This window comes from Glycine max, chromosome 18 (genome assembly GCF_000004515.6).
Source record: "Glycine max cultivar Williams 82 chromosome 18, Glycine_max_v4.0, whole genome shotgun sequence".
NCBI lineage: Eukaryota > Viridiplantae > Streptophyta > Magnoliopsida > Fabales > Fabaceae > Glycine > Glycine max.
Window position 1 is genome coordinate 21102251 of NC_038254.2, and position 26298 is coordinate 21128548.

The 26298-nt window shown below is 33.7% G+C and overlaps 1 protein-coding gene across 1 annotated transcript; it reads right to left on the reverse strand.

The window, feature by feature from the left end:
- Positions 1-3158: 3158 nt before the first annotated feature.
- Positions 3159-4083, reverse strand: LOC113000177 (uncharacterized). Its single transcript, XM_026126853.1, has 2 exons — positions 3657-4083; positions 3159-3502 (listed from the first exon to the last, which is right to left on the reverse strand). The coding sequence occupies exons 1-2, from the start codon at positions 4081-4083 to the stop codon at positions 3159-3161; spliced, it is 771 nt and encodes a 256-aa protein (XP_025982638.1).
- Between the last annotated feature and the right edge of the window lie 22215 nt (positions 4084-26298).

A 26298-nucleotide genomic window follows, 5' to 3' on the forward strand; every position in this document is an offset into this window, starting at 1 on the left:
AAATTCGTTTGCGATGCAACATTGAAACACTCAAGGATGTCATCAAGCAAGTTGCGCCTCTAGGGGCTCTCTCTAATGGAATTCACGAATCATAGGTGGTCAAACAACTGTTCTTTCGACAGACAGACCATGCAAAATATTCAAAAAAATTAATCAAATATGAAATAACAGAGTTAAAAAATGATGAAAACATGTTAAAGGTGCCAACATGTTGCGATAACCGATTCAGATGTTGCACATGATGAACAACTCACTAGAATGATTCAAATGGAAGAAGACATATCCACTGCACAACATCTTGCAAACTATGATTAGTTTCGTCATTTTTGTGTTTTAATTGTTATTGTTAGTACGTTCCATTATTTTCATTTTATTATGTTCTGTTTATTATGTTTGTCTCTTTGTATCTCATCACAATTACCGTAGTGTTCTAATTTCTATGTATAATATAACTGAGATGTACTAACTATTTATTCGTTGTGTTTTTAATCAATTTATTTTTTTAATCATTTCCCATTTTTTAATTTATTTTAAGAGTGCTAATTAATTTTTCTCATTTGTAATTAATGTACACAAGGAAAAGAAACCGCCAATGAAACAAAAATTGAACCTTAGAACAATTCACAACATGTTCAAGTGTCTTAACTTTGCAATTTATTTAAGTACCTATATGGTAATTAAAAAATTATATCATAATTTAATCTAATTATTTTCATGTCAAGGAATCCAATGAAACAAAAATCAAAGCTTAGGAAAATCCACAACATCTTTATAATCGTAGTAGGAAAACAAAAAAAAAATTAATTTTAACCACTTAAATAAAAGTCCAATTGCGTTAGTTTTACAAATTATTTAAGTATCATTGTGAAAAAAATATATGATAAATTAAACAAATATAAATATTAATTTGTGTTAAATTATAGTTTTTTATATTATACATTTTAATAAAATTATTAAAAAATGGCATAAAAGGAAAAGAAAACATTTTTTTTTATTATTATGTGCAAATACACATGTTAAAATACTACTTAGAATTAATTTTTCCTTAATTATATTCTATATTTTTATTATTATGAATTTATTCCCTTTATATATATTATTTTATTATATTAAAAAATATACTTTTCTTAAAAAGAACAGTTAAGAATTCGGGTTTGGGGGACCCAAGTTCTTTACTTGGCTTTGCAGAATTTTTGAAATATCAATTTAAATTCGGGTCCCCTAACCCAAATTTACATTTTGAACTGTAAACACGTATGTTTCTGTTAATAATAAATGCACATGTATGTTTATGTATATATTATATATTTTTGTATGTTTATGTGAAAATTTCCTCAAAATTGTACACCTGACTACATTCACTCAACAAACATGATTAGTAACATTAGTAACATGGTTGATTTTGTTTTAGAAGTACTTAATTATTACTAGGGTAAATAGTCGTTTTCGTTCCTGGAAGTGTAGGACAATGATAAATTCGTTCCTAAAAGATGAAAAATTAAATTTTAGTCCATAAAAGTGACAAAAATGTGACAAATCCATCCCACTGTTAACTTTCTTTTGTTAGTGTTAATAGATCCACCTATGTGACACATAGGGATGAAAATGTCACAAAAATGTTGTCACATCGCTGCTGAGTGTGTTGGACTAATTTCCATTAAGTTTTGAATGGACTAATTTGTCAGTAAAGATTTCTTTACGGCACCCATTATTCTTAGGAGAAAAGAAGCACCTAACCATCGACATCCTAGAAGTTAAAGCTTGTTCCAAATCCCTTCAATTCAATCTCTTTTACCGCTTTTGAATTCGTTTCACTTCCTAAGCAATCCTAAACAACTTTGAACATAGATCAAATATTTTTTTTTTAATTTCACAATCAATTGCATTGAAAGTACAAGTATGACATTACAAACACACTAGTAATTCAGTAGCTATCACATTGAATCAAATGTTAGCCATAATCAACGGGAAGGCGTAGAACAAGAGATAAGACCCTTTCCGAACAAATATGAAAACTGAAAATAAAAACACCTAAGCTATGAAGCACCGACACAGACACGGACACGTGGACACCTGTAATGTTGAAAATGTAGGACACGAACACAACTATATATATATATATAATTAAATAAAATAAAATTACATAAAATTAAATATGAGCGATATGCATAAAAGATCTAAATTGAAAATCAAGATTTATATATTCATCATCATCTCAAAAAAACTTTTCCTATGATAATGAGTCACAAAAAATACTAAGAGACCTCATTATACAATTTGTACACTTTGTTTCTTTACAAAAAAAAAATTATAAAGCAAGATGATGAATTAGAAACTTCAAGTCTTCAAGAATTCTACAAACTAGCAATCATCATTGAAAAAGACACCCTCTAACTCTGGTTCATCTAAAGACAAATTAGAAATTTCAAGAATACCACAATCATTAAGTAACCCAAAATCATCTCCAGCTACATCTCACATTTTAGTTTCCTCTTGATGATATTGTGGAGTATTCCTTGAGAGAAGTCGTAGGTTGCTATGAACAAATACTAAATCTTCAGCTCTAAGTGGTGTCATCTTGTTTCTCTTTAAAGAATGAATAAATGAATATGTACTCCAATTTCTTTCACAACAAGAAGATGAACAAGGTTGCGCAAGTAGCATAAGGGCAACCTTTTGAAGTATTGGAGCATTAATGCCATGAACTAGCCACCAAGCTTTTGGATCCATTTGACCTCTATCATTTAAAGAATCAAGATCATCAAAACCTTCTCTTCCATCCGAGAAGTTGGCAAACTCAATATTCACTTTCCTCCTTACATCCACATCAAGAAAGAACCTCTTGAAGCATTTTAATCTTTCACGAATGAATTCCATGTCTTGATGTGGAGGAACTCGATTAGAATCTTCACTTAGCCATTCATGACTATAATATCTACAATTAAAAAAAATATATACATGATTAAAATTTATGTAACTCTAAAAAAAATGTAAGTAAAAAAGTATAGAGTCAATTACCTAGGATTTAAAGAATGAGCTAAACAATGGATATGAGTGCTACTCTTAGTCCAACGGTCAATTAATATGGAGTGCACTACCTCATAAAAGGTTGATCCTTTACTCTCCTCCTTTCTCTCATACTGATATATGGCATTCTTCTACTTTTCAATCATTGAATCCCACATCTCATATACTAGATGGAGAGATGAAGCTTCCGTATCCATTCTTCTAAGAACATCATAGATAGTGCTAGTGAAAGAAAGAATATAATCAACATTATCCCACCATTTATCATCCAACAAAGTATCTTTCACAAATTTAGCCTTTGCAACATCATCTTCCCTATAAGAAGACCATTGGTCACTAATGACCATCTCTTGGAGTCCTTTCTTCAATTGCTTGAATCTCTTGAGTATTACAATAGTGGAGGCAAATCTTGTTGGAGCAATGGATAGTCTCATAGAGTGACTCATTACAAAGTTTTTCACAAACATTGCATCACCTGTAATTTGGGTGATCCAAGAACATTCTTCATAAGTAACATTGTTTTTTTTCTGTATTCTTGGCTGCACATATGTTCTTCAAAGCAAGATTTAATGTATGGACAACACATGGAGTCTAATAGATGGAAGGAAACTCAACCTCAATTATTAAACCTGCTGCTTTACAAATGGCTGCATTATCCGTCACTATTTGCACAACATTTGAGTGCCCAACCTCCATAATTACCTCCCTCATATGTTTGGCAATGAAATCCTTGTCTTTGATCTCATTTGAACAATCAATGGCCTTCAAAAACATAGGTCCACTCTCCGTGACAACCATGAAATTAATAAGAGATCTTCTTTGCGGGTCACTCCATCCATCACTAACAATGCTCACACCCTTCTGGCTCCATGCATTTTTAATTGGTTGTAACAAATTCTCCACATGTCTTCTATCATTTTGAAGTAATGTTGTCCTTAATTTATTATAACCTAGAGGTTGGTAACCATTGATCTGATTGTTGGCAGCATAGGCAAATGCCTTCCTATAATGAGGATTTCTTGCTAAATGAAAAGGCAGCCCCGAAGAGTAAAACATCCTAGCAATTTGATGATCAAGTGTCTCTCTAGCTTTCAAATTAAAGGCATTTTCTACAGATGATGTCTTTCATCTTCAACAAACTCTAAAACATCCTAGCAATTTCATGATCAAGTGTCTCTTTCTACCTTTTGACAAACTCTAACTCCCTTTGCCGTCATCTTCAACAAGTGTGCCCCCACTCTAGTGTAAGACCCATTAAAGGTAAAATCACAAATATTGCATTTTATCTCATAATTTCCACCACCACCTACACTTTTTATCTTTGTAACATAGGTCCATAAAGGTTTGGTATCATCATCTTGTTCTTTAGCTTGACTAGGACTAGAGGCACTAATCTCTACAACAATTTAAAAAAATAAAAAATGAATGTAAACAATTTCAAAGTAAAAAACAAACAACAAAAAGAAATTTCTAATCAATGTTGTTCTTGTCTTATTGGCCATGTTGTAGCTTAATTTTATTCAAAATAATTTTAGTTTTTGTAAATTATTTTTTTTTATTTTTTGTTTTTTAAAAAATTTAGATACCTTTTTTAGAAAATATTTTTTTAAGAATAAATAGGAAAATAAAGAAACATTTAAATTCATAGAGTTACTACATTCAAATTACTTTTTATATTTTTTGAACAGCACAAAGAAAGAGAAAGAGTTAACACATAAAATAAAGAAGCAGCAGATAAAAAAGAAAGAAAGAGAAATTTGCTTTTTACAATAAAATAAAGAAGTGGGGTACATGCAACAATCAGCGGATAACAATTAACAACACAAAGAAAGCCAATGGATAACAACACAAATATAGAGAAAGAGAGAGAATGTGTAAAAAGTTTAAAGCCATTTGAACAAAGTGGAACCACACTAAACACAGACAAATCAGAGGTGAGGGACCCAAGGCACATCGTCATCAACCTTTCAAAGGCAGCGAGAAAAACCAGAGGCAGCGAGAAAAACCAGAGAAGAAATAGGGAGCAAGGGCCTACCTACGCGGGGAAGGAAACGGACGTGGCACTGTGCAACAATGGAGGCGCTTGCGGGAACAGCAAGGAGAAGACGTAGAAGAGCTATTCTTTTGGTAAGCATTTTTAAATAAATAATAAAAATACCTAAGGCTTGTTGGGCTGCGACGCGTGTGTCTACTTGGTGGGAGGCGTCCAACCGCGTGTGTTTTACTGTTCAACAGTGTCCGGTGACGGCGGAGATGGCGGAGGCAACGGACACCCCGTCGCACCGGAGTCATACCCGCATGTGTGTCTGGTGCGAGTCCGACCCGGGACACGTCGATGATGAGCCACGTCTGTGCTTCTTAGCACCTAAGCCTCTTTTGTTAATAAAGAGCTCCTTCATGGAGTCGAGCCTGTAAAGGACAGTGGTTGGGTTGTCTCTGAAGGGGATGGCAGCAATGTCGTTGATGAGTACGAGGTTGGCGAGGTAGCTACAAGCGTAGTTGAGAGGGGAGTCGAGGGCTGAGTGGATGGAAGTGGAGATGAAGCCAAATATGACATCATCTTCAAAGGGGGTAGATTTGGAATTTTAGGTAGGGGAAGGAGGTGGAGAGGTTGTGGTTTAGGAGGAGGCTCGGGAGGCGACAGTGACAAGGTGGAAGATAATGTTTTCGGGGGTGGGAGGAGTGTTGGAGGACAAAGAGGATGATGACCATGAAAGGAGGCTTGCTGTCAAAGGAGAAGGTTGCTGTCAAAATATATTTGCCGACAAATCAGTGCATTCAAAATTTATTGACATATTAGCCGAGCATTCAGTATTTTCATGAAATTTTCATCCTTAGGTGCCACATTCATAGATCCATTACCCTTAAGGAAGAAAGTTAATGATGAAATATATTTGTTGTACTTTTGTTTCTTTCAAAAGTTAAAATTTAATTTTTCATGTTTTAGAAACAAATTTGTTATCATCTTATACTTTTAAGGACGAAAATAATTATTTATTCTTACTATTATTAGAAATTTTGATAATCTTATAACATTATTAGCCTCTTCTAAGATCAAGTCAATCAGCATTAGACAATTTAATAACCTCTTTCACTATTGATTACCTGTAGATAATTGATTCAATAAAGTTCATTTATTCTTAGAGGCATCTTCAATGTGTTTATATAAATAATCTAATTTATGTCGCTAAATCACGATTTTCTTGTCGTGAAGGTATGTTCATCTATTTTTCTTCCATTTCATTACCTTCTCAATCAACTTAAATATGTCGGAAAAATTCTCATGTGTGTGTGTAAGTAATTAAATCCTTGTGTTGTAGCTATATGTGTGTGTAAGTTATGCAACTGATAGTCATTGCTTTAATGTTTATGTCTGAAACTTATTCATAGGCGAGTATTTCCATGGCAAGCATGGAAGATTAACATATGGAGTTGATTTGAGCAAGGTACGTTGACTTGGTGTATTTCAGGTAGCTGAACCAGTAAAGTTGTTAACCCTTGCTAACTTATCAGGCTTTTCTTCTTTTGGTTATTTCTAATTCAATAGGTCTGGTTTTATTGTTGTACATGATATTTTCTCTATGACTTTCTTCATGCCTCTGACAATTACCAATTTCATTGATGTTTTCTTAAAAAAACTCATTTGGTTGATCTATGGTTTACAAGTATTTTGCACTTAACATCGTTATAATGCCACTTCTTAATTGTTGTGTTGTCACTTCTTGGTGTACTGTATTGGGGAAGTGAATACAAAGTTTTCTTAGTAATGTTTTAACTTAAGGATGGTTATAGATTTGGGATAAGTTGTAAGAGTCATTTAGTCATTGAAATTGGTTGTACTATGATAAGGCATAGTTATTTCTACCAAGAAAAAATGTCAATTAAGAAAATAACCAATTAGCATTTGCTTTAGTTATTTCTTCCAATCAACACTAAGAATGCTAGATTGCTTGAGATATTTGTGAGCAAGGGTGTGTAAAAAAATTGGGCCGAGATGAATCGGATTGTAACCAACTCGGCCCAACCCAATTTTGTGTCCAAACGAGGTTGCAACAAAAACCTGTCCTAATTTAAAAAGAGTTTGGGTTTGACCTACCCTGTATCTCCATAGGCAACAAGTGACCCGAATTGCACTCTCTCGTGTGCCCTGGCCTGTTGTTGTCAACTGCATCTCCTCTCTTCTTAGCTCTCGCATTTGCTGTCACAACTCTTGACTCAATCTATCGTAGACTCGCATTTTGTAGACTCATGCGCTCTTGGTTTCGTTCGCGTTTGGCTTTGTTTGTTGACTCATTGTCTCAAGTAATTTCGAATATCCTTTTTCATTTTTTTTCTTGTGATTTTGTGATTTCTATTTTTTGAAGACCCTTTTGAGTTTTGCTTAATCTGTGCTTGAACTTAAGTCTTAGAGGGTTTGTGTGTGTTGGCAAAGTGTGACGAAGAAGTGAAAGGAACAAATCTACTTTACTGGGGAATGTTTATGTTCAAATCTTTATAAAATTAATCTGTTTCATGACCATATTAGAGGTCTTGCTGAATATTTTTTCTATTTTTTGAACTTATGGGTGTTGTAGTAATGCATTGGTGGAAACTCTAGAGCTGATATATTCAAGCAACATGGTGAGACTTTCTTTCGTAATAAGGAGGTCAGTTGGAAAGCATTATGATTTTAGTTGTTATACTCTTTAGTGTTAGAGAGTGTGTTTAGTTGTATTGAAATTCTAGATTTTCCTGTTTGTTTAATCTCATCCAGCATCTTCATTGTCATCTATCTTCATATTATCTTATATTATAAGCAGCAGCGGTGCTAGATTGTTTTAATTGGATTGGCCACATAGGAAAAATAGGCTTGCATATTTTTTTAGTCCTTGAAAATATGAATTTTCATTTTAGTCCCTTTATTTGTTTTTAATTCTTACATTTAGCAATGTGTTTTTGGTCCTTTATTAGAGACTAAAAGCACATAATTTTAAACCAATTGAGATCAGATTTGGTGGAAGGGGCTAGTCATCCTCAAAGTAGCAATTCAAGTAATTATTATCAGTGTCTTTGATGGCCAGACATGTCTGTAATTGTTGCATGACACTTCCTTGATTTTATAGACTAGGTAAAAGTCACTAATTCACGTGTCATAAGCATACTAGGACTTAGTTGACTCTGGTAGATAACTTTTACTATGGATATATTGGTAAAATTTTATGAGGTATGATTAGCATCGACATGCAGTTGTTAATATATATATATATATATATATATATATATATATATATATATATATATATATATATCTAATTTTTTTAATTTCCTTAATGTTGAATTGTCTGAAAAATGTGATGTCTACTCTATTGCTTTGGAATTGTGACACTAGAAACATCTGCCAATGCCATCTAGTCAAAACAAAATGGATAATGATGCTCAAGGTTATTTTCCCATATGAATTGAACCTGAATATTACCTCTACATTTCTCTCCATCATGAAATTAAATTTTTTTTCTTCATATTTTGGTAGCTTCATATGCAATTGCATTTGACTTTCATGCCTATAGTAATTAGGTTTAGAAAATTCTAGTGTACACAAGGGGAAATCATTTCTATTTGCTAAAGCGCGCTAGTGTTTGAAGTGTTTCTCTTGGCATTCATAGTATTGCTCCATACAAGTTAAAGGGCATCGAGAGGGCATCAGAACTTTCAGTTTGCTGGAACAACAAAGTCAATAATACTGGTAAATACCTATTGTGGGTTTTTTTTTTTTGAATAACTAGCTGGACCAAAACACTTTTGCATTAGCATTGCCATTGTTTGTGTGATACCGCCTCTCATAATGCATTAAGAGGAGATTAAGGAAGCCAATTTTGATTTCTTGCTTCCATTTTTATTTCTTTTATTAAAATGAAGAAGTATTACTTGTAGATGAGGTTACATATATAATTATGCTTATGGTGCTTATTATAGATCTTGTTTTGTTTGTTGTTATTTATCAACATGGAAATATGGTGGCAACTCATATAATTATGCTTATGATTCATTGTAAAAACAAACAATTTTTTTTTAAATTTGCAAAAAAAACATTGGTTGATCTAAAATCGATGTAGAAAGTGTCTTTACAACATCAGTTTAGGCTAAAACCGATGTTATAAAAGCACTCAACATTGGTTTTGTCAAAAACCAATGTTGTAAAGACATTTTCTACATCGGATCTTCAGAATCGGTGTAGAAAGTGTTTCAGGATTTTTTTGCCACATTTCTACATCAGTTTTAGCCATAGTCAATGTAGATAATGATTTTCAACATCGATTTTAAAATCGATGTTGAAAATGCCTACTTTCAACGACAGTCGTTTCAACATCAGTTTTAGAACAAATGTTGAAACTCTTCTAAAATTGATGTTGAAGCCCTTTTATGTAGTAGTGGAATAAAGAAACTTCATTATCCTGTGGCTTAAGCTTTTGTCTTCAAAATTAATCCAATCTCATGAACATTCCTGATATCCAAATGGTCATGTTTATGTATCTAATTCCATTAATTGAATGTCTATTTGTAGCTTACATATAACATACAACTTTGTCAGAGGTGCTTACTCATACTGGACTTTGGAACTCCATGACCTAGTTGCTACATTTTCAGGCAAGACTTTTAACATTTTTTTCCTGTTTATTTTCAGCTGAGATAAGCAAGTTTTTACTATAATATGGGGATGACTTGTCAATATATTAAGCATGTTTTATTATAATTCTGTATCAATTATTGATCTTCATTGGGTTAAGTTTAGTAACCTAGGAATTCTTTTAATTAGGATGAAGTGAGGAACACTATTAAGGCGGTAAATAATATACTTGTGTTCTTTTCAAATGTAGAATCACTGGATCGTCTAAATGGATGAACATGATTGTGACACCTTCTACCTCACACACATATATGTAAGAAATGAAATGTAAATGCGGAACTAATTAAAAGTTCATCAAACACATAGTATATAAAAACATTTTTAAGGATAAAAGGTTCACATTCACTTCTCAAGTTTCAAAATAGAATTAGCTCAAATAAGAAAATCGAATTGTCTCGGCTCAAAACACGACAGACCAAGTTTATGAAAAGAAATTCAACAAATAACGAAAATCATAAAACAACTACACTGTTCATGGAATATAACATGTGAAATAAAAGCCCCATGGCCTAATGTCACATCTATCAGAGCATTTCCTTGAGAAAGACTAAACCTTTCCACTGCTAATTATGAGTATATTTTGGGATTAAATTATATAGAAATTTATAATTTTTCTCTCCTAATTTTTTCTTTTTGAGCAAATAATTGTTAAATTAACATCATTTAAGTTTTTGTCCAGAGAATCTTAAAAGTGACGAATTTATGATGCTTAGTGAATAAAATAAAGCCCAGGAAAGCGAGCTAATTAATGAAAGCAAAGCTAATTAAGATAAACAAGCTAATTGAGTAAAACATGGCTAATTAAGGAAAGACAACTAATTGAGGAAAAAGGCTAATTATGGAAAGAAGACTAGTTGAAGAAAGTATGACTAATTAAGGAAAGAAGAATAATTAAGGAAAGATCGACTAATTAAGGAAAGTAAAGGCGGGCTAAGTGCAAGAAGTCCGCTAATTTGCACCTATAAAAGAAGAAGAGAGAAGAAGGAAAAGACATACAAAAATTCCAATAGAATACAATTCCTTATAGAAGAAAAAAGCTAAAAGAAGGAGAAGCAAGCATTGAGAGTCATTTCTTCCTTCCATTCCCTTTCTTATCTTTTTTCCTTTTACTAAATATTTTCCTCTTGCAATTGTAAAATCTCCACAACAATGAGAGGCTAAACCCCCTTTGTTGTAAACTTGAGAACCAACTATTCTTGATATAATTTCTCTTCTTATCTATTTATGAATATTGCATTTGCATTATCTTTTTCCGTGCTTAATATTATTGTTTGTGGCTTGATCACCCATTTGCATGGTAAGTTTTAGAGGTAGCGTTGAAAAATGTTATTTTTTAATAGAACTGAGAAATGATATCTAAATAAAGTCATCATTAGGAATATGTTGATATTTGTTTAGCCTGTTATACATATTTATTCTAAATGCAATTTACTATTTTAGTTATGCAAAGAGATTTAGGAGAGAAAATAGATAAATTAAATTCTTTCATGCAAGGGACCAAAGTTAGAGTATACTAGTAGATGCATGTGTAAATTGGAATAATTATAAATAAAGAAAAATCATTAATATTGCATCAAGGAGTAGTTCTGGTAGGCTAAGTTTCCAACATTCTCATCTTTTGAATTTCCTTCTATAATAATATTGGATTTTCTCATTATTTTTGTCTTTAATTAATTATTTTAAATTATTGTTTAATTTTTTCTCTTGTTTGATTTAATTTTCTACCAATTTAAATTACTGTTTCTCTACAACCTTTCCAAATATTTTTTTAATCAAATATTCATCTATATAAGTACAAACAAAGTCCCTATGGATACGATACTTGAATTTCCATTTTAACTTTACTACTTGGGATACATTGCTGCACTTGTTAATCCATCAACAAGTTTTTGACGTCGTTGTCGGGGACTTTGTTCTTTGTACTTGGTATTTTGGATATTCTATTTTTAATTTTTAATTTTTAATTTTCCTTAATTTTTCAATAAAAATAAATAAATAAATAAATAAATAAAAATTCAATTTTTAAATTTTCTTTTTCACTCTTAATTTTAATCTTTAGTTTTAAATTTTTATTTTTCTATGATAACGTGCATGGTAATGTTTTTCTTTCTTGTATGTGAGGAAACAATTTTGTTCTATTGGATCTAGAGATTGAAGCAACGTGTAGAAGAAACAACGCTGCAAGAAGAAAGAGAGAACAACAAGGGAATCAAAAACCATCATCCTCTATATCATCTTCTTTTCCACATCCCAACTTTGAAAAACACATCATGACAGAAGATCGACTACAAAGGATCACCTTCGAGGACTACTCTAGTACCTTTACACTTTAGTATTTTACAAGCATAGCCCAATCCAAAGTTCAAGCCGCCAACATCACTTATCCACATTCTCTTATCTAGTTGATTCAAGGTAGTCTCTTTCATGGGCTATCCAATGAAGATCCATATGCCCACCTTGCTACATACATAGAGATTTGCAACACAAGGGAAATAGTTGGATTTGTTGAAGATGCCATCCATCTCAACCTTCTCCTTCTCCTTAGCTGGTGAAGCAAAAAGATGGTTGCACTCATTCAAGGAAAATAACTTACGGACATGGGAAGAGGTTGTTGAGAAATTTTTGAAGAAATATTTTCCAAAGTCCATGACCGTTGAGGGAAAGGTGGAGATCTCTTCATTCCCCCAATTCCCCGATGAATCACTAAGTGAAGCTCTTGACCGCTTCCATGGTTTACTCTGGAAGACTCCCACCCATGGGTTTAGCGAGTCGGTTCAACTCAATATCTTCATTGATGGTTTGTGGCCCCATTCAAAGTAGTTATTTGATGCCTCAGTTGGTGGGAAGATCAAACTAAAGACACCTGATGAAGCTATGGAGTTGATTGAAAATATGATAGCCAATGGCCTTGCCATCCTTCATGATCGAGCCTACACACCTACAAAGAAGAGTCTTCTTGAGCTCACATAACAAGATGCACTACTAGCCTAGAACAAGCTTCTAGCCAAGCAACTAGAGACCCTCACAGAGATGATAATCAAGCTTCGTCAATAGTTGCAGGCAGTGCAACCTGCTCATTCTTCAGTCATGCACATTGGGGGATACAACATTTGTGGTGAGGCCCATGAGTCAGGCATGTGCATAGTCCAAGACGATGTATCCAAAGAAGTCAACTATATGACCAATCCACACCATCAAGGGTTCCATCAAAGAGAACTTATAGGATACAATCAGGGGGAAATTTCTCTCAAGGCCAAAGTTGGAGATCCCACCCCGGGAATAACTTCAACAAAAATCAAGGAATTTCATCTAAGCGGCCTTCCAATCAAGGGCCTAATTTATATGAGAAAACCACCAAGCTAGAAGACACTTTGAATCAGTTTATGTAGGTTTCTCTATCAAATCATAAGAGCACTAAGTCTTCCATCAAGAATCTAGAGGTACAAGTGGGCCAATTAGCTAAGCAACTGGCTGAAACATCCACAGACAATTTTGGGGCCAACACGGAGAAGAATCCCAAGGAGGAGTGCAAGGTAATTTTCGCTAGGAGTCAGAGGAGGAAGAATGTAGAGAGAGAAAAGAGAGTCGAGGGAGTATTGGAGGATGTGAGTAATGAGGAAGGAAAGAATAATAAGAGAGAAGATGGTGATGAAGAGAAAGAAGAGAGCAAGGAAAGGGGTGAAAAGGTCTTACCCACTAAGACCAAAAGTCAGTTAGCAAGGGAGGCTAGGAGGGAGACACCCATAGCCCCAGTAAAAGACATCCCTTATCCTTTGGTGCCATCAAAGAAAGAGAAGGAGCGCTACCTTGCCCACTTCCTCGACATATTCAAGAATCTGAAAATCACCATACCCTTCGAAGAGACTTTGTAGCAAATGCCCATGTATACACAATTTTTGAAGGACCTGCTCACAAAGAAAGAGAAGTATATCAATAATGAGAGCATCATGGTGAAAGGAAATTGCAGTGTTGTGATCTAGATAATTCTACCACAGAAGTTCAAATACCCAGGGAGTGTAACCATCCCATGTTTTATTAGGGAGGTGTCAATGGGTAAAGCTCTCCTTGATCTGGGGGCAAGCATCAATCTGATGCCCCTATCTATGTGCCGGAGGATTGAGAATCTAAAGATTGCTCCCACTAGAATGACGCTTCAGCTAGTAGACCGTTCGATAACCAGACCATATGGTGTAGTTGAAGATGTCCTTGTCAAGGTTTGCCAATTCACTTTTCCGGTGGACTTTGTGATAATGGATATAGAAGAGGATTATAATATTCCTCTAATACTGGGTCGTCCATTCATGCTTACTGCAAAATGTGTTGTGGACATGGGGAATGACAATTTGGAGATGAGTGTGGAGGACCAGAAAGCCACCTTCAACTTGTTTGAGGCAATAAAACATCCTAGTGATAACAAGACTTGCTTTAAGGTGGAGGCAATTGAACAAGAAGTTGACCTTGCTACGTGGAACTTGAAGTCAGTGTTTCTAGAACAAGATGAAGTCAAACCAGTTATGAATCCAGCAGCCCCTTCCATTTTCTTCCCGAGGCCAAGGTGAGTCAAGGCCCGAACCACTCCAGACACTCCACCTGCTCCACCTCCAGTAATCCCTCCTCCAACCACCTCTTCTACAACCAATAAGCCTTTTTCCTTCTCTTCCCAGCAAGAGCATCTAGTCCAGATGATGTAGAGCCTCCATCATTGCCATCTCCCCATCATCCAGAACCTGCACCAACTATCCATTCACCTTTCTATGGAGCCTCTATTGATGACGCCAGAGGCTTTTCTACAGTAGCTTGCATGGCTAGGAATCCAACCCTCTTCTGTAGGGGGTGACACCTCTGGCGTGGGTAACGATGAAGCTGATGATGATTACATTGTGGACATCACTACTGTACAAGAAGCTTGAGGTCTATTTTGATCATGATTTTTCTTTAATTTTATTTATTTGTCTATTTATTTTGTTTTGTTTTCATTTTCTCATATTTTATTTATTTTCATTTTAATTTCTTGCATTTAGGACAATTTAATTTCAGTAGTTTAAATTCAATCATTTAATAGTTTCAATTTAGTTTGAGGAATGATAGAGAAATAAGTACTTATTGATTGGTTGCACCATATTTTGAGTGAATCGATTGCATGAGTGAAACTAACTACATACTAAGGGATATTTTTGTGAATTATTGATTCTCGTGCAAGCAAGCATCAGTGTAAGTGATGAAGTGTGAACTAACAGTACAAGAGTGAAAATGCTAGTATTTCTGACAGAAAAGCATGGAATGAGAACCTTTATACTTCAATGAAAACCGGTAAGTTGTGTGAACTTTCAACTATGAGAGAACGACTGGTTTTAATTTTATGATTTTTCCTGATTCTTGGATTGCTTGAAATGCATGTATGGTGTGGAAATGATCAAGGCCTTGCTTGTTATTTTATTCAGCTACTTAGCCAAAAAGTCATCCTGTGAATGAATGCATCCCTTGCACCCTTTATGAGCCTAATGTAAAATTTTTTTCATTGGAACCCAAGCCCAAAAATGTGATATTTACTAATTACCCTTTCTTAGGTTGTAAGAGAGTACTCATGGATCCAGACAAATTTGTCCCAAATTTGGGAGAATGTTTTTGAGTGATTTTCTATTGCAGGAAAATAAATATACAACACAAGTTAAATTGAATTAAAAAATATGGTATTCCTCCAGTCTACTATGAATGTTTTTACATTTGCAAAAGAAAAAAAAAGAGAGAAGATTTAAAAAATAAAAGCTGGGGTAAACCATCATCAAAGAAAATAAAGGTGTTGAAAAGAGTAACAAAGCAATAAGGTTGGTGTTGTGAAAAATTCTGAGTTGTGGTTTGTAAATAATTTGGGGGAATGAATGCTCTCCTAGATCCTGATCTTTGATTCCTAGAAAAACCATGATTTCTTTATTAGTACAACCATGTTACAAGCCTAATAAAGTCCTTAGTGATCCACATTGTGCATGTATGATAGCATTGACTGAGATGATGTGCAAAGTTGGAAATTTTATTATTCAATTGTTATAATTCAAACACTTTTACCACTTGTGGGATTGAGAGAAACACTAGCCTTATGAGGACTGAAGTTTGGAGATTATTCCCTGTGATTTGTCATTCTTGCTAACCATTTCATTTGAAGTACATCTTGTTCTGCTCCTTTCATGAACTTATGACATCTATGAAGAGAATTGGCAAATGAAGCTTTTTGGAATGTATGAAGTTATCTCATGAATTGTGATTGGTAAACTTTGAACTTTTTCCTTTTGCTTGAGGACAAACAAAGATTTAAATTTGGGGGAGTTTGATAACTGCTACTTATGAGTATATTCTGGGGTTAAATTTGGGAAAGTAAAGGCGAACTTAGTACAAGAAGCCTGTTAATATGTACTATAAAAGAAGAGAGAAGAAGGAAAAGACACAAAAATTCCAACAGAACACACACTACTAGAAAATAAGATTTTTACATCGGTTATTTAAGACTTTCAACATCGGTTATTAATCGATGTTGAAAGTAATATCGTTAACATCAATTTTTCAAAACTGATGTTAACTAATAAATACAACATCGGTTATTTAAATAACCGATGTTATATAATAAGAATTATGAAAAAAGAAAGTTATAAATTTACATATTAACATCGATTTTTTTAAAAAAAGATGTTGACTTCGATAGTTAAAATCAATTTTTTAACCGATGTTGTTTTTAAAACTTTTTTTTAATATGCTATCTATTTTTTCAATAAATTTAAAATTAACCTGCAAATTTTAAAACCAGACCACATAACATAATTTTCATTATGTTTTAATTATACTCTTTTAAACACACACACACAAAAACGTTCAATATGTGAAGGAATTGCAAGATAGATGGAAAACAATTTTTACTGTTCAAAGCCTAAATTTTTGCTTGACTCGGATGCTCTGCATTATTTAACATTTGCAAATAAAAATTGAATTACCCTAAATTCATCTTTAATCATAAACCATAGTTTCTTTATTGCAACAAGAAAGACGGAAAAATGAAGTATTTAAAGCAATTACCACCATCACTCGTTAAAATAACCAGCCAGAAACAGGCTCAACTACTAACAAACTTTTGCTATCAAATCTCAAGTAACAAAAATGCAAAATGTATTCCTGCTCCTGCATATGTGCAACTGTATTTAATTTTCATGAAATTTGTTGTGTGGTCAAAGCTTTCATGAAAATTGTTTCACAAATAATGTGAGTAAAACCATAATTCCAAGTTAAAAGCAGACCTTGATAAATGACAACTAATTATGCATGAACATTTGTTGTTTGACTACAAAAACTAGAATACCCAACGAGCCAATGACCACAAGAATAATGAAGAAGACCTCCAAATCCAGTATTACCAACTAACATGAATATGAGGCTTGCTAGTCAAAATATTAGAATATTAGAACATTTTAGTTTTTGCACCTCGTTATTAATTTTAAGTATTTATAAATGAGTGATATTAATTCATATTAAATTTTGAATATTTACTCGTAACAATTGCACTCTTATATGCACCTCTTCATTAATTTTAACTATTATTTTAAAATTATTCTCATTTAAATTAAATAATTTTTTTGTTGTTTCTTTCCTTATTAAATATTTTGAAAGGGAAGTTAATTCATTTCGAAATTAAATTCAATATTTTCTTAAACTAAATTATTGGAATTAATTTCTATATTACTTTTAGTATCGACGTAATTTCATAGGAAGTGTTTGGGCTGACTTTTTTGGAACTTAAAAGTTACTTTAAATTTTTAAAATTTGATGTTAGAAAGGAGCTTTAAATTTAAAATTAAATATATTTGGTAATTGTAGAACATTTTATTTTAAGTTAAAACTTGGGTAACGTGTTAATGGATTTTAGGATTTAAAAACAAAGAAAAAGGAGAAATAAAAGCTACAAGCCCCAGAAACTAACCTATTTAAAAGCTTCTTTTGTTAAAGTTTTCCTCATAAAAAAAGAAAAAGGAAAACTTTTTAAAAGCTCATTTTCTTAAAATTCTATTTTGCTCAATTTCTCCTTTTAAGGAGAAGGGAAGCCCAATTTGAGCTGGGACAAATACTACCTTGACATGACACGATATCTGGAACCTACGTAACAATTTGTATCCAGTGTTTATGATATCAGGGTTTGCATCCATCTTTGCAAGAACTATATGTTTCAAGCTATATTCAAAAACAGACATGTTAAGCACTAACTTAGCTAGGGGAGATTTCAAAACTTTCAGTTTTGAAACTTTTTGGAAAGGACACATTTCAAGATTACCACACCCTAGAAATTCACAATAGCGCCTGGTACTTAATCCTCTACATTGTTATTTTAATGAAGAATCTTGTGTTCGGAATGGTAATTATTCAAAACCAAAAATAAAAAAACCAGACAATTAAATGAATTTTTCTCACTAAACCAGGAGAGTGTACGTAGGCATTGCACAAACAGCAGCACAGAAAGTCACAACAGAAAGATATTTCCAAATTAACCAGAACCTAATTGCATTAGATGTGATGGTAGTTGTTCTGTTCAGCATTAATATCAAATGTTCAAATCATTATACCAGAAAAAACTAGAGAGATCATGAGATTGTGCAAATAATAGAGTATGGATAGTCTATGATATATCCATCTATCTGTCATTCAAGCATTAAATGTTCATATCGGGATGCATCAATTTATTATACACCAAAACAAAGAAAGTATAGAGAGTATGTTATACTGACTGGTTATAGATTTTTTTGAAGCATCACTTTATCCCTAGTAAAATTAAAATTATAAAAAAAATGGGATCCCATCATCATGCAGGTTGCAAGCTGACAAAGTCACAATCTGACCTAATGAAACTACATCATGAAAAGAATTTCACCAGTTTATCCAATAATTTGGGAAACAACAGTCACAGTAGTCCTAGCCCAAGGCACCAAGCACATAGCCAACAAACACTATCACTTTCATGATGCTAAAGAGGGATAAAAAGACAAAAAATTATATATGAAGGGTACCCGGAGTGCTATATCAGCTCCAGTTTCTATGCGTTCTTTAGGTTCATGAAACTCTTCAACATGTATCTTCTCCTAAAAAATATCTTCATCTTCCTCCGAAGCCGGCGAGGCATTCAAGTCTATAGCAACTATCATCAAGCATCAAGCAACAACATTCGCCCGCCACGAAATAAACCTCAACACCCTACAACAACATTTGGTTCGTGTTAGTGATTACAACAATCCTTTAGCCTGCACCATTCAAAAACAACAATCTTATCAAGCCAGCTAGGTACAATTTCCACCATTCAAAACTCTACCAGTTTATAGTCCTCGACAAAAATGCAAAATGGCTTCCACTAAGAAATGCTCAAGTAATCATGAAAATCAACAAAATTAATAAAATAACTCAAAATTCAAACTTCATGGAATAGGCCCTAATTATCCAAACACCAATTTTCACAATTTAAAAAAAATGAAATTCCCACCTCGCTTCGCTTTGTCTCACATTCTCCTAGCTCCTAGGAGCAACAACTCTAAAGCAGAATCAAAACTCTCGCACACATCAAATTTATCGAAAGCGCCAAATTTAACAAAAGCAGGGGCGGGGAAGAGTCGAAATTCACTAACTCGAGGAAAGGGAAGAATCAAAACTCGGTCGATCACAGACTATGATGCAATTTGCGTGAGGATTGGAACCCTACAATTGTGACAAGCAGAGCGAAAGCAAGAGTGAGAGTTCGCGACAAAACCCTAGAGAGAGAAAGTAGAGGTGGTAGAGAGAGAAGGGGTTTGTTTGTTGGGGTTAGAGAGAGAGAGTGAGGTCTGTTTGTTTGTTGCTTTGTGCTATTAATTGATGAATGAGATGAACAGAGACATGGAGAGAGAGAGAGAGAAAGAAAGAAAGAGCGTTTAGCATTTAGCACTTAGCAGGAAGAGGTCGCAGACGAAGAAATACGCGATTGAAGTAGTACGTGGTGCCAATAAAATATCTTTATTAACATCGGTTATTTGAAAACCAATGTTGTAAGTGCTTAGACGACATCGATTTTCAAATAACTGATGTTAACAGCTCGATTTAGCGCGATTTTAACATTGGTTATTTTAAAACCGATGTCGTCTAAGCACTTACAACATCAGTTTTCAAATAACTGATGTAAATAAAGATATTTTATTTTCAAAAAGGCCACCACATATTACGTTACACCAGTTCTTATCATAACTGATGTTAATAGGACGATGTTAAACTTATTTTTTTAGTAGTGACAATTCCTTATAGAAGGAAAAGGCTAGAAGAAGGAGAAGCAAGCATTGAGAGTCATTCCTTCCCTCCATTCACTTTCTTATCTTTTCCCCCTTTACTAAATATTTCCCTCTTGCAATTGTAAAACCTCCATGACAATGAGAGGCTAAACCTCCTTTGTTGGGAACTTGACAACCAACTACTCTTGATGTAATTTCTCTTCCTATCTATTTATGAATATTACATTTGCATTATCTTTTCTTGTGCTTAATATTATTGCTTGTGGTTTGATTACCCATTTGCATGGTAAGTTTTAGAGGTAGCGATGAGAAATATTATTTTCTAATAAAACTGGGAAAATGTATCTAAATAAAGTCATCACTAGGTATAGGTTGATATTTGTTTAGCCTGTTATACATCTTTATTCTTAATGCAATTTACTATTTTAGCTCTGCAAAGGGATTTGGGAGAGAAAATAGATAAATTAGGCTCTTTCATACGGGGGACCAAAGTTAGAGTATACTAGTAGATACAAGTGTAAATTGGAATAATTATAAATAGAGAAAAATCATTAACATTACATCAAGGAGTAACTCTAGTAGGCTAAGTTCCCAGCATTCTCATCTTCTAAATTTCCTTCTACAATAATATTGTATTTTCTCATCATTTCAGTCTTTAATTAATTAATCTAAATTTTTGTTTAATTTCTCCTCTTGTTCGATTTAATTTTTTGGCAATTAAAATTGTTTCTCTACAACCTCTCCAAATTTTTTTCTTAATCAAATATTCATCTACATAAGTACAAATAAAGTACTTGTGGATACGATACTCGGACTTTCGTTTTAACTTTACTACTTGGGATGCATTGGTGCATTTGCCAATCCATCAACAATCATCATCATAGGTTGGCTCACCTGAAACAAAATGACTATCAACCCAAACATAAACGCACATCGAGAGTGAGTTATCATATTCATATATAATAAAACACTAGAGCATGCGAAACATATAATACTTAGAGTTGGATTTAGATAAACAACCTCACTACACAAAATCACATACATTATTCACACGTATTCAAGTTCACACACTCCAAAAAATAACACCAAAATTTCAGTCACTAACTCAATGAAAATCAAACCCAAGCGTTATACAACAAATACACTAGACTCAAGCTTACATGCAATGTGGTACCATTTTGAGTGAAAAACCTCATCGGGCGCCTAAGAGTACATGACAAGACATGTCTCACAACGGGCAAGTCAGGTCACTCTCATTGAGTGAAATTATAGGGAGACTAGTCAGGGTCACCCTCTTTGCGAGAATGCTCCAATCATGCTGGACTAGTACATGCTTAAAGGAACATTTAAATTGAGTGTATTTACTCCCAAGGCCTAAACTCTGAGAAGTTCGTGAGGGTCTCTCCCTCCTGATTCAGGTCCAACCCGTAAAATATTTTAACACACAGACTCTACCTATAAACTATGCAATACACACAACTACTCAATTGTTTTCAAAATCTCAATTATTTTCAAAAATTATTTCAAGTCATTGTGCCTCAATTGATTAAGCTTGTTGGGTCCCCATAGTGGAACCCATCACAAGCTCGTCACACATTAACTCGTTGCCCTTAAAGGATCTTACAGTTGTGTGATTATACTATTCATAGCTCAGAACTCATTGCATACAACTCCTCAATTTATCACTTAATCCACCTCACATTCATTATACATGTTCATAACATTTATAACAATGTTCATAGGACACAACATACACATACACATATATAATGATCAAACCATAACGTTCCAATCCATGACAATAAGCATTTTCAAAATCATGCTATGATAACACTATGATGTTTTAAATATCAATTTATAATATAAATAACTTAATGTACACGTATAATAAAAAAACATATATATATAGTAATAATAATAATAACTAAACATATAATAATACATTACGATAATATACACGCTAATATTGTCATTATTTTTAGAATGCGATGAAAAGAAACGCCTTTGCTTTTTTATTGACTCAAATTGTAGGTTTTCACTTTACATAGCGTATATAATGTCTTAGTAATGACCTACAAATTGATCATTCAACATCGTCAAATCTACATCGGTTATTGGAAAACCAATATAGTAAAACATGAAGTGAAATTTTTGTAATTTAAACAAACTTTTTGAAGGCGTTAACGACGGTTTTTATAAAACCTCCTTTGATTTGAATGTTACAAAGACGGTTTTTTTTTATAAAAACCGTCTTTGTTTGTAACCTTACTACTATGGTCTTAGCTAGCACTGTCTTTGAATTCATCATATTTTAATTTCATTATTTTTCATTTTCTAAGCTGAAATAGGGTTTATCGAGGGTTTCGTTTTGTTCCTTCCTCACTGCTATAACAATGGTGAAACTTGGGCGAGGTCGTCGCTCTCCCTCCGATTCCATTTTTGGCTCCTCCTCTCGCTCCTCTTCCCCCTCCGACTCCCGTTCCTCCTCTCACCCACGCACCCTTTCTCGGTCCCGCTCTCCCTCGTGCTCCAAATCCTCTTCCCCCTTATCCTCTTCTTCGTCCCGAAGCTCACGCAGCCGCAATCCTCCCCCGCAGAGGCGTCGAAGGTACCGCTAATTTCCTCGATTGGAGAGCAATTTGATTTTATATTTTTTTTTTCAATTTGAAAGCGTGCATTGTAGTCTTAGTTGTTGAGTGCTGATTGATGTTGAAATTGAGAACTCTTTGTTTTCAGTTTTAGGACTTTGTGTTGTTGAATGTTTTCGCTTGTGGTATTGACTTTTGAGTGCGGTGTGATTGAGAGCCTGAAGGTTTCGCTAATTTCTATGATCAGAGCGGGGAAAGCACTCTGCGTTTCGCAATTGCATTGTGTCTTTTTTTCTTCAATTTGAAAGCGTGTGTTGTTCTCTTGGTTGTTGATTGATGTTGAAATTGAGAACTCTTGCTTTATGTTTTTGGATTTCACGCTAAAATTTTTTTCATTTGGTGTCTGTTCTTCAAATTTAAAAGCATGGAATGTTCTCTTAGCTGGGGATTGATGTTGAAGTAGAGATCTGTGTTTATTTTCTTTTTAATTCTTAGATGCTACGCTTGAAGTTTTTGAGTGTGGTGTGATTGGGAGACATGTGGAAATTGAATCTTATCAAGCCTGCAACATTGATTGTTCATTTTGGGTCGTTTCTGAAGATGATTAATGGTCAAAGTTTTAAATTATGCCACAGTTGTGGTTTTGCCACGATAAATGGACATAGGTGATGAGAGTCTCATGTTCCTTTAGTCCATATCATATCCTTCAAACTATTATAATAATTATAATTATATATTTTAATTTTAATTCTGGATGTGATCTATTAACAATATTTTTCCCTTTTGTGTTACTCGTACTTCTTGCTTATGTATTTATCTCCTGTGTTTGAACTCAGGAAACCTTCTCATGTACACGAATCACTTGTTCTTCATGTAGAAAAGCTTAGCAAAAATGTCAATGAAGGGCACTTGAAAGAAATTTTCTGTATTTTTTTAATTATTTATACCTTGTAGTTTTATCTTACATTTTGAATGTAGTAATATATTATATGCTCTATGTTATCCCCATAGTTGCCAAATAGTTGTAAGAGTTATTACTTGGAAATTCATATGAAATTGGTCTAGTCTAGTGGTGGAGTAAGCAATGTTTCATGGAGGTAGAATCCATGAATTAAGCCCTGTGTAACTTCTCTTTTTGTTCCATTTTCATTTATTTCTCATTAAACTATGACTTTCATCATTGAGGCTTCAACTTAGCAATTTTAATATTAATATGATTAACTGTTGAGACATATAGGCTTGATGTCTTATTGCCTAATTTAGTGAAGAGACATTTTAGTGACCTTAAAGAATTAATATCAGTAATGAAAGAAAGCTCTTAGTAACCTTTATAACTTCAAAGTACACATGCTTTTGTTGACCTTTTAGTAATCCCCCTTTATGCATTAACTTTTAGGTAACTTTGGTGAGGTTATAAGTGACGAGTTGGAAATGGATTGAACTGTAAGTTTGCATTTACTTTGGCATCATAGCTATATAGAGGAATTTAATGTGATATGAAATTTCATTTTTTCCTCATTTCCAAATCAATCTTCCAAAAGGTATGGATATGTGCAGTTCTAGACAAGAAGGGATGCTGAAAAGGCATTATTGTACATGGATGGTGTAGGTTTCTGTGACTGAATAGGACTGTTTGCAATAATCAAGCTTGTTGGCTGCTACATTTGTAGATTTATGCCTTTGCTTTTTGAAATGCAGGCCCAAATAGATGGCAATGCCATGAAGGCAAGATTTACTCTACCTCCAAGGCAGAAAGTTTCACCACCCCCAAAGGCTTATGTTGACACCCCCAGGACTGATAATGCCAGTGCAAATGTTGACAAGGATGGACCAAAGCGGCAAAGAGAATGTATATATGTGGTGTTGGGCATTTTTTTGTTTGTATTTATAATATCCATTCTTGCTGTGTCTGACTGCAGTAGCTAAGAGCCTATTTCATGCATCTTATTTTTCATACTTTAAGGGTGGTTGCTTTGCTCATTCTAATTGCTAAAAGTCTGAAACCTTGCAATATTCTCCCTTCCCCTTTTTTGCATTTGAATTTTTTAGATTTTTATAGAGAAATCCATGGCTAAAAGCCTGAAACCTTGCAATATGCTTAAAGGTGTGTGCTATGATCACCTAATATTGTTTTCCTTTGTTCATTGCATGCAGAGACATTCAGATGCTCACACACATACATGCAACATCTTGCGGGCAATTTCTGTACTGACCCACTAAAATAATTTTAGAGGCACGCAGTAATAATAAATGCTACATGCCTAAAATGGTTAAAAAACACACATTTTCCCATTAAGAAAGCAATGTGGCAAAATGGGGGAATGGATCATCTCACGTGAGCTTCCTTGTTTTTTTATCCTATCATAAATTTCCACTTAGAGTTTTGCTCTTGACCTGTCTTAATATGTGTGCTTTTTTTAATTTATTTTTGCTTAAGATCTGACTTACATTTATATGTTAAAATAAAGAAATTTTACTAACCTTACCGTTGAATTGGGATATTTTCATGATTATCATGCATGAAAAATAAAACACCAAATAATTTTTAAATTCTCTGAAATTTCTAAGTCTAGTTTAGTGAGAAATGAGATCTTTCAATACACATTGGTTGTATTGATGACATTTAGTATAGATATAAAATTGTTCATTTAGCAGTGTGTGAATGATATAAAAAGGCTGATTCTAGGGCATTATGCATACACTTTGTAGGTAATTGATGCAGCAAATGAGGTTATTAACAATATTGATAGAGAAGAGTTACCAAAATTTTTTGCACTAAAAAATGATCCAGATGATGAGGAAGCGGAGGTGCTTATCCATGTTCCCTTTTCTTTTTGTTATCTTTGCTTTTAGTTATCTTTTATCAAATAATGACACTTGAATGTTCCTTTAAAAATCTGTAACATGGATTTTAATGCAAGTTATTTAATATTAGAAAGAACATTCACGTGCCATTATTTGATAAGAGAACTTGATGCAAAAGGTAAGGAACTTGATCTCAGTTTTTTCCATTGAAAAATATGTTCAGCCTGCTCCACTTGCCATGATAGGCTATCTTGAAATTTTGTTTAATCTAGTAGCTGCTAAAAATCTATTTTGATCCCTCACTGGCTAGGTAAATAGCCAAAGTAATTGATGGTCTAAGCAATCCATCTTTTGATCTAGCTTTTGAGTTTTAGTTAGACCTAGTTTGTTCCCAACTCTAACATGCATTGTAGCATATGAACTTCATGCTCCTTATGTCTAGGTATATGATTTTTCTAGACATCTTGTCATTCTATTATAGGGTTGAACTAGAAGCTAGAGATGAGAGCTATGATGTGATAATTGGCGACTTGCCAGACCAAATTGATGGAGGTCCTTGCTATAAACTTTACACCAAGTGTTGAATCAAGTGGCCTCGGAATAATTAAGAAGGGGGGGGGGTTGAATTAATTATTAATGTACCTTGACTAATTAAAACTTATCCTTCTTAATGTTACTAGATTTAATTAGGATTTTACTACCAAGTTAAGAAAGTAAAGAACATTAATTGAAACGTAACCAAAAGTAAAAGCGATAACTAAAAGTGCATAGCGGAAATTAAAAGTGTAGGGAAGAAGAAGACAAACACGAGAGTTTTATACTGGTTTGGCAACAACCCGTGCCTGCATCCAGTCCCCAAGCGACCTGCAGTCCTTGAGATTTCTTTTCAACCTTGTAAAATCCTTTACAAGCAAAGATCCACAAGGGATGTACC

Excerpts from the sequence above, each read along its gene's own strand:
- LOC113000177 (XM_026126853.1), bottom strand. The coding sequence starts at position 4,083 with ATGTTTTACTCTTCGGGGCTGCCTTTTCATTTAGCAAGAAATCCTCAT. Across the intron at positions 3,503-3,656 it reads AGCCATTTGTAAAGCAGCAG|GTGATGCAATGTTTGTGAAA; the intron begins GTTTAATAATTG and ends CCCAAATTACAG.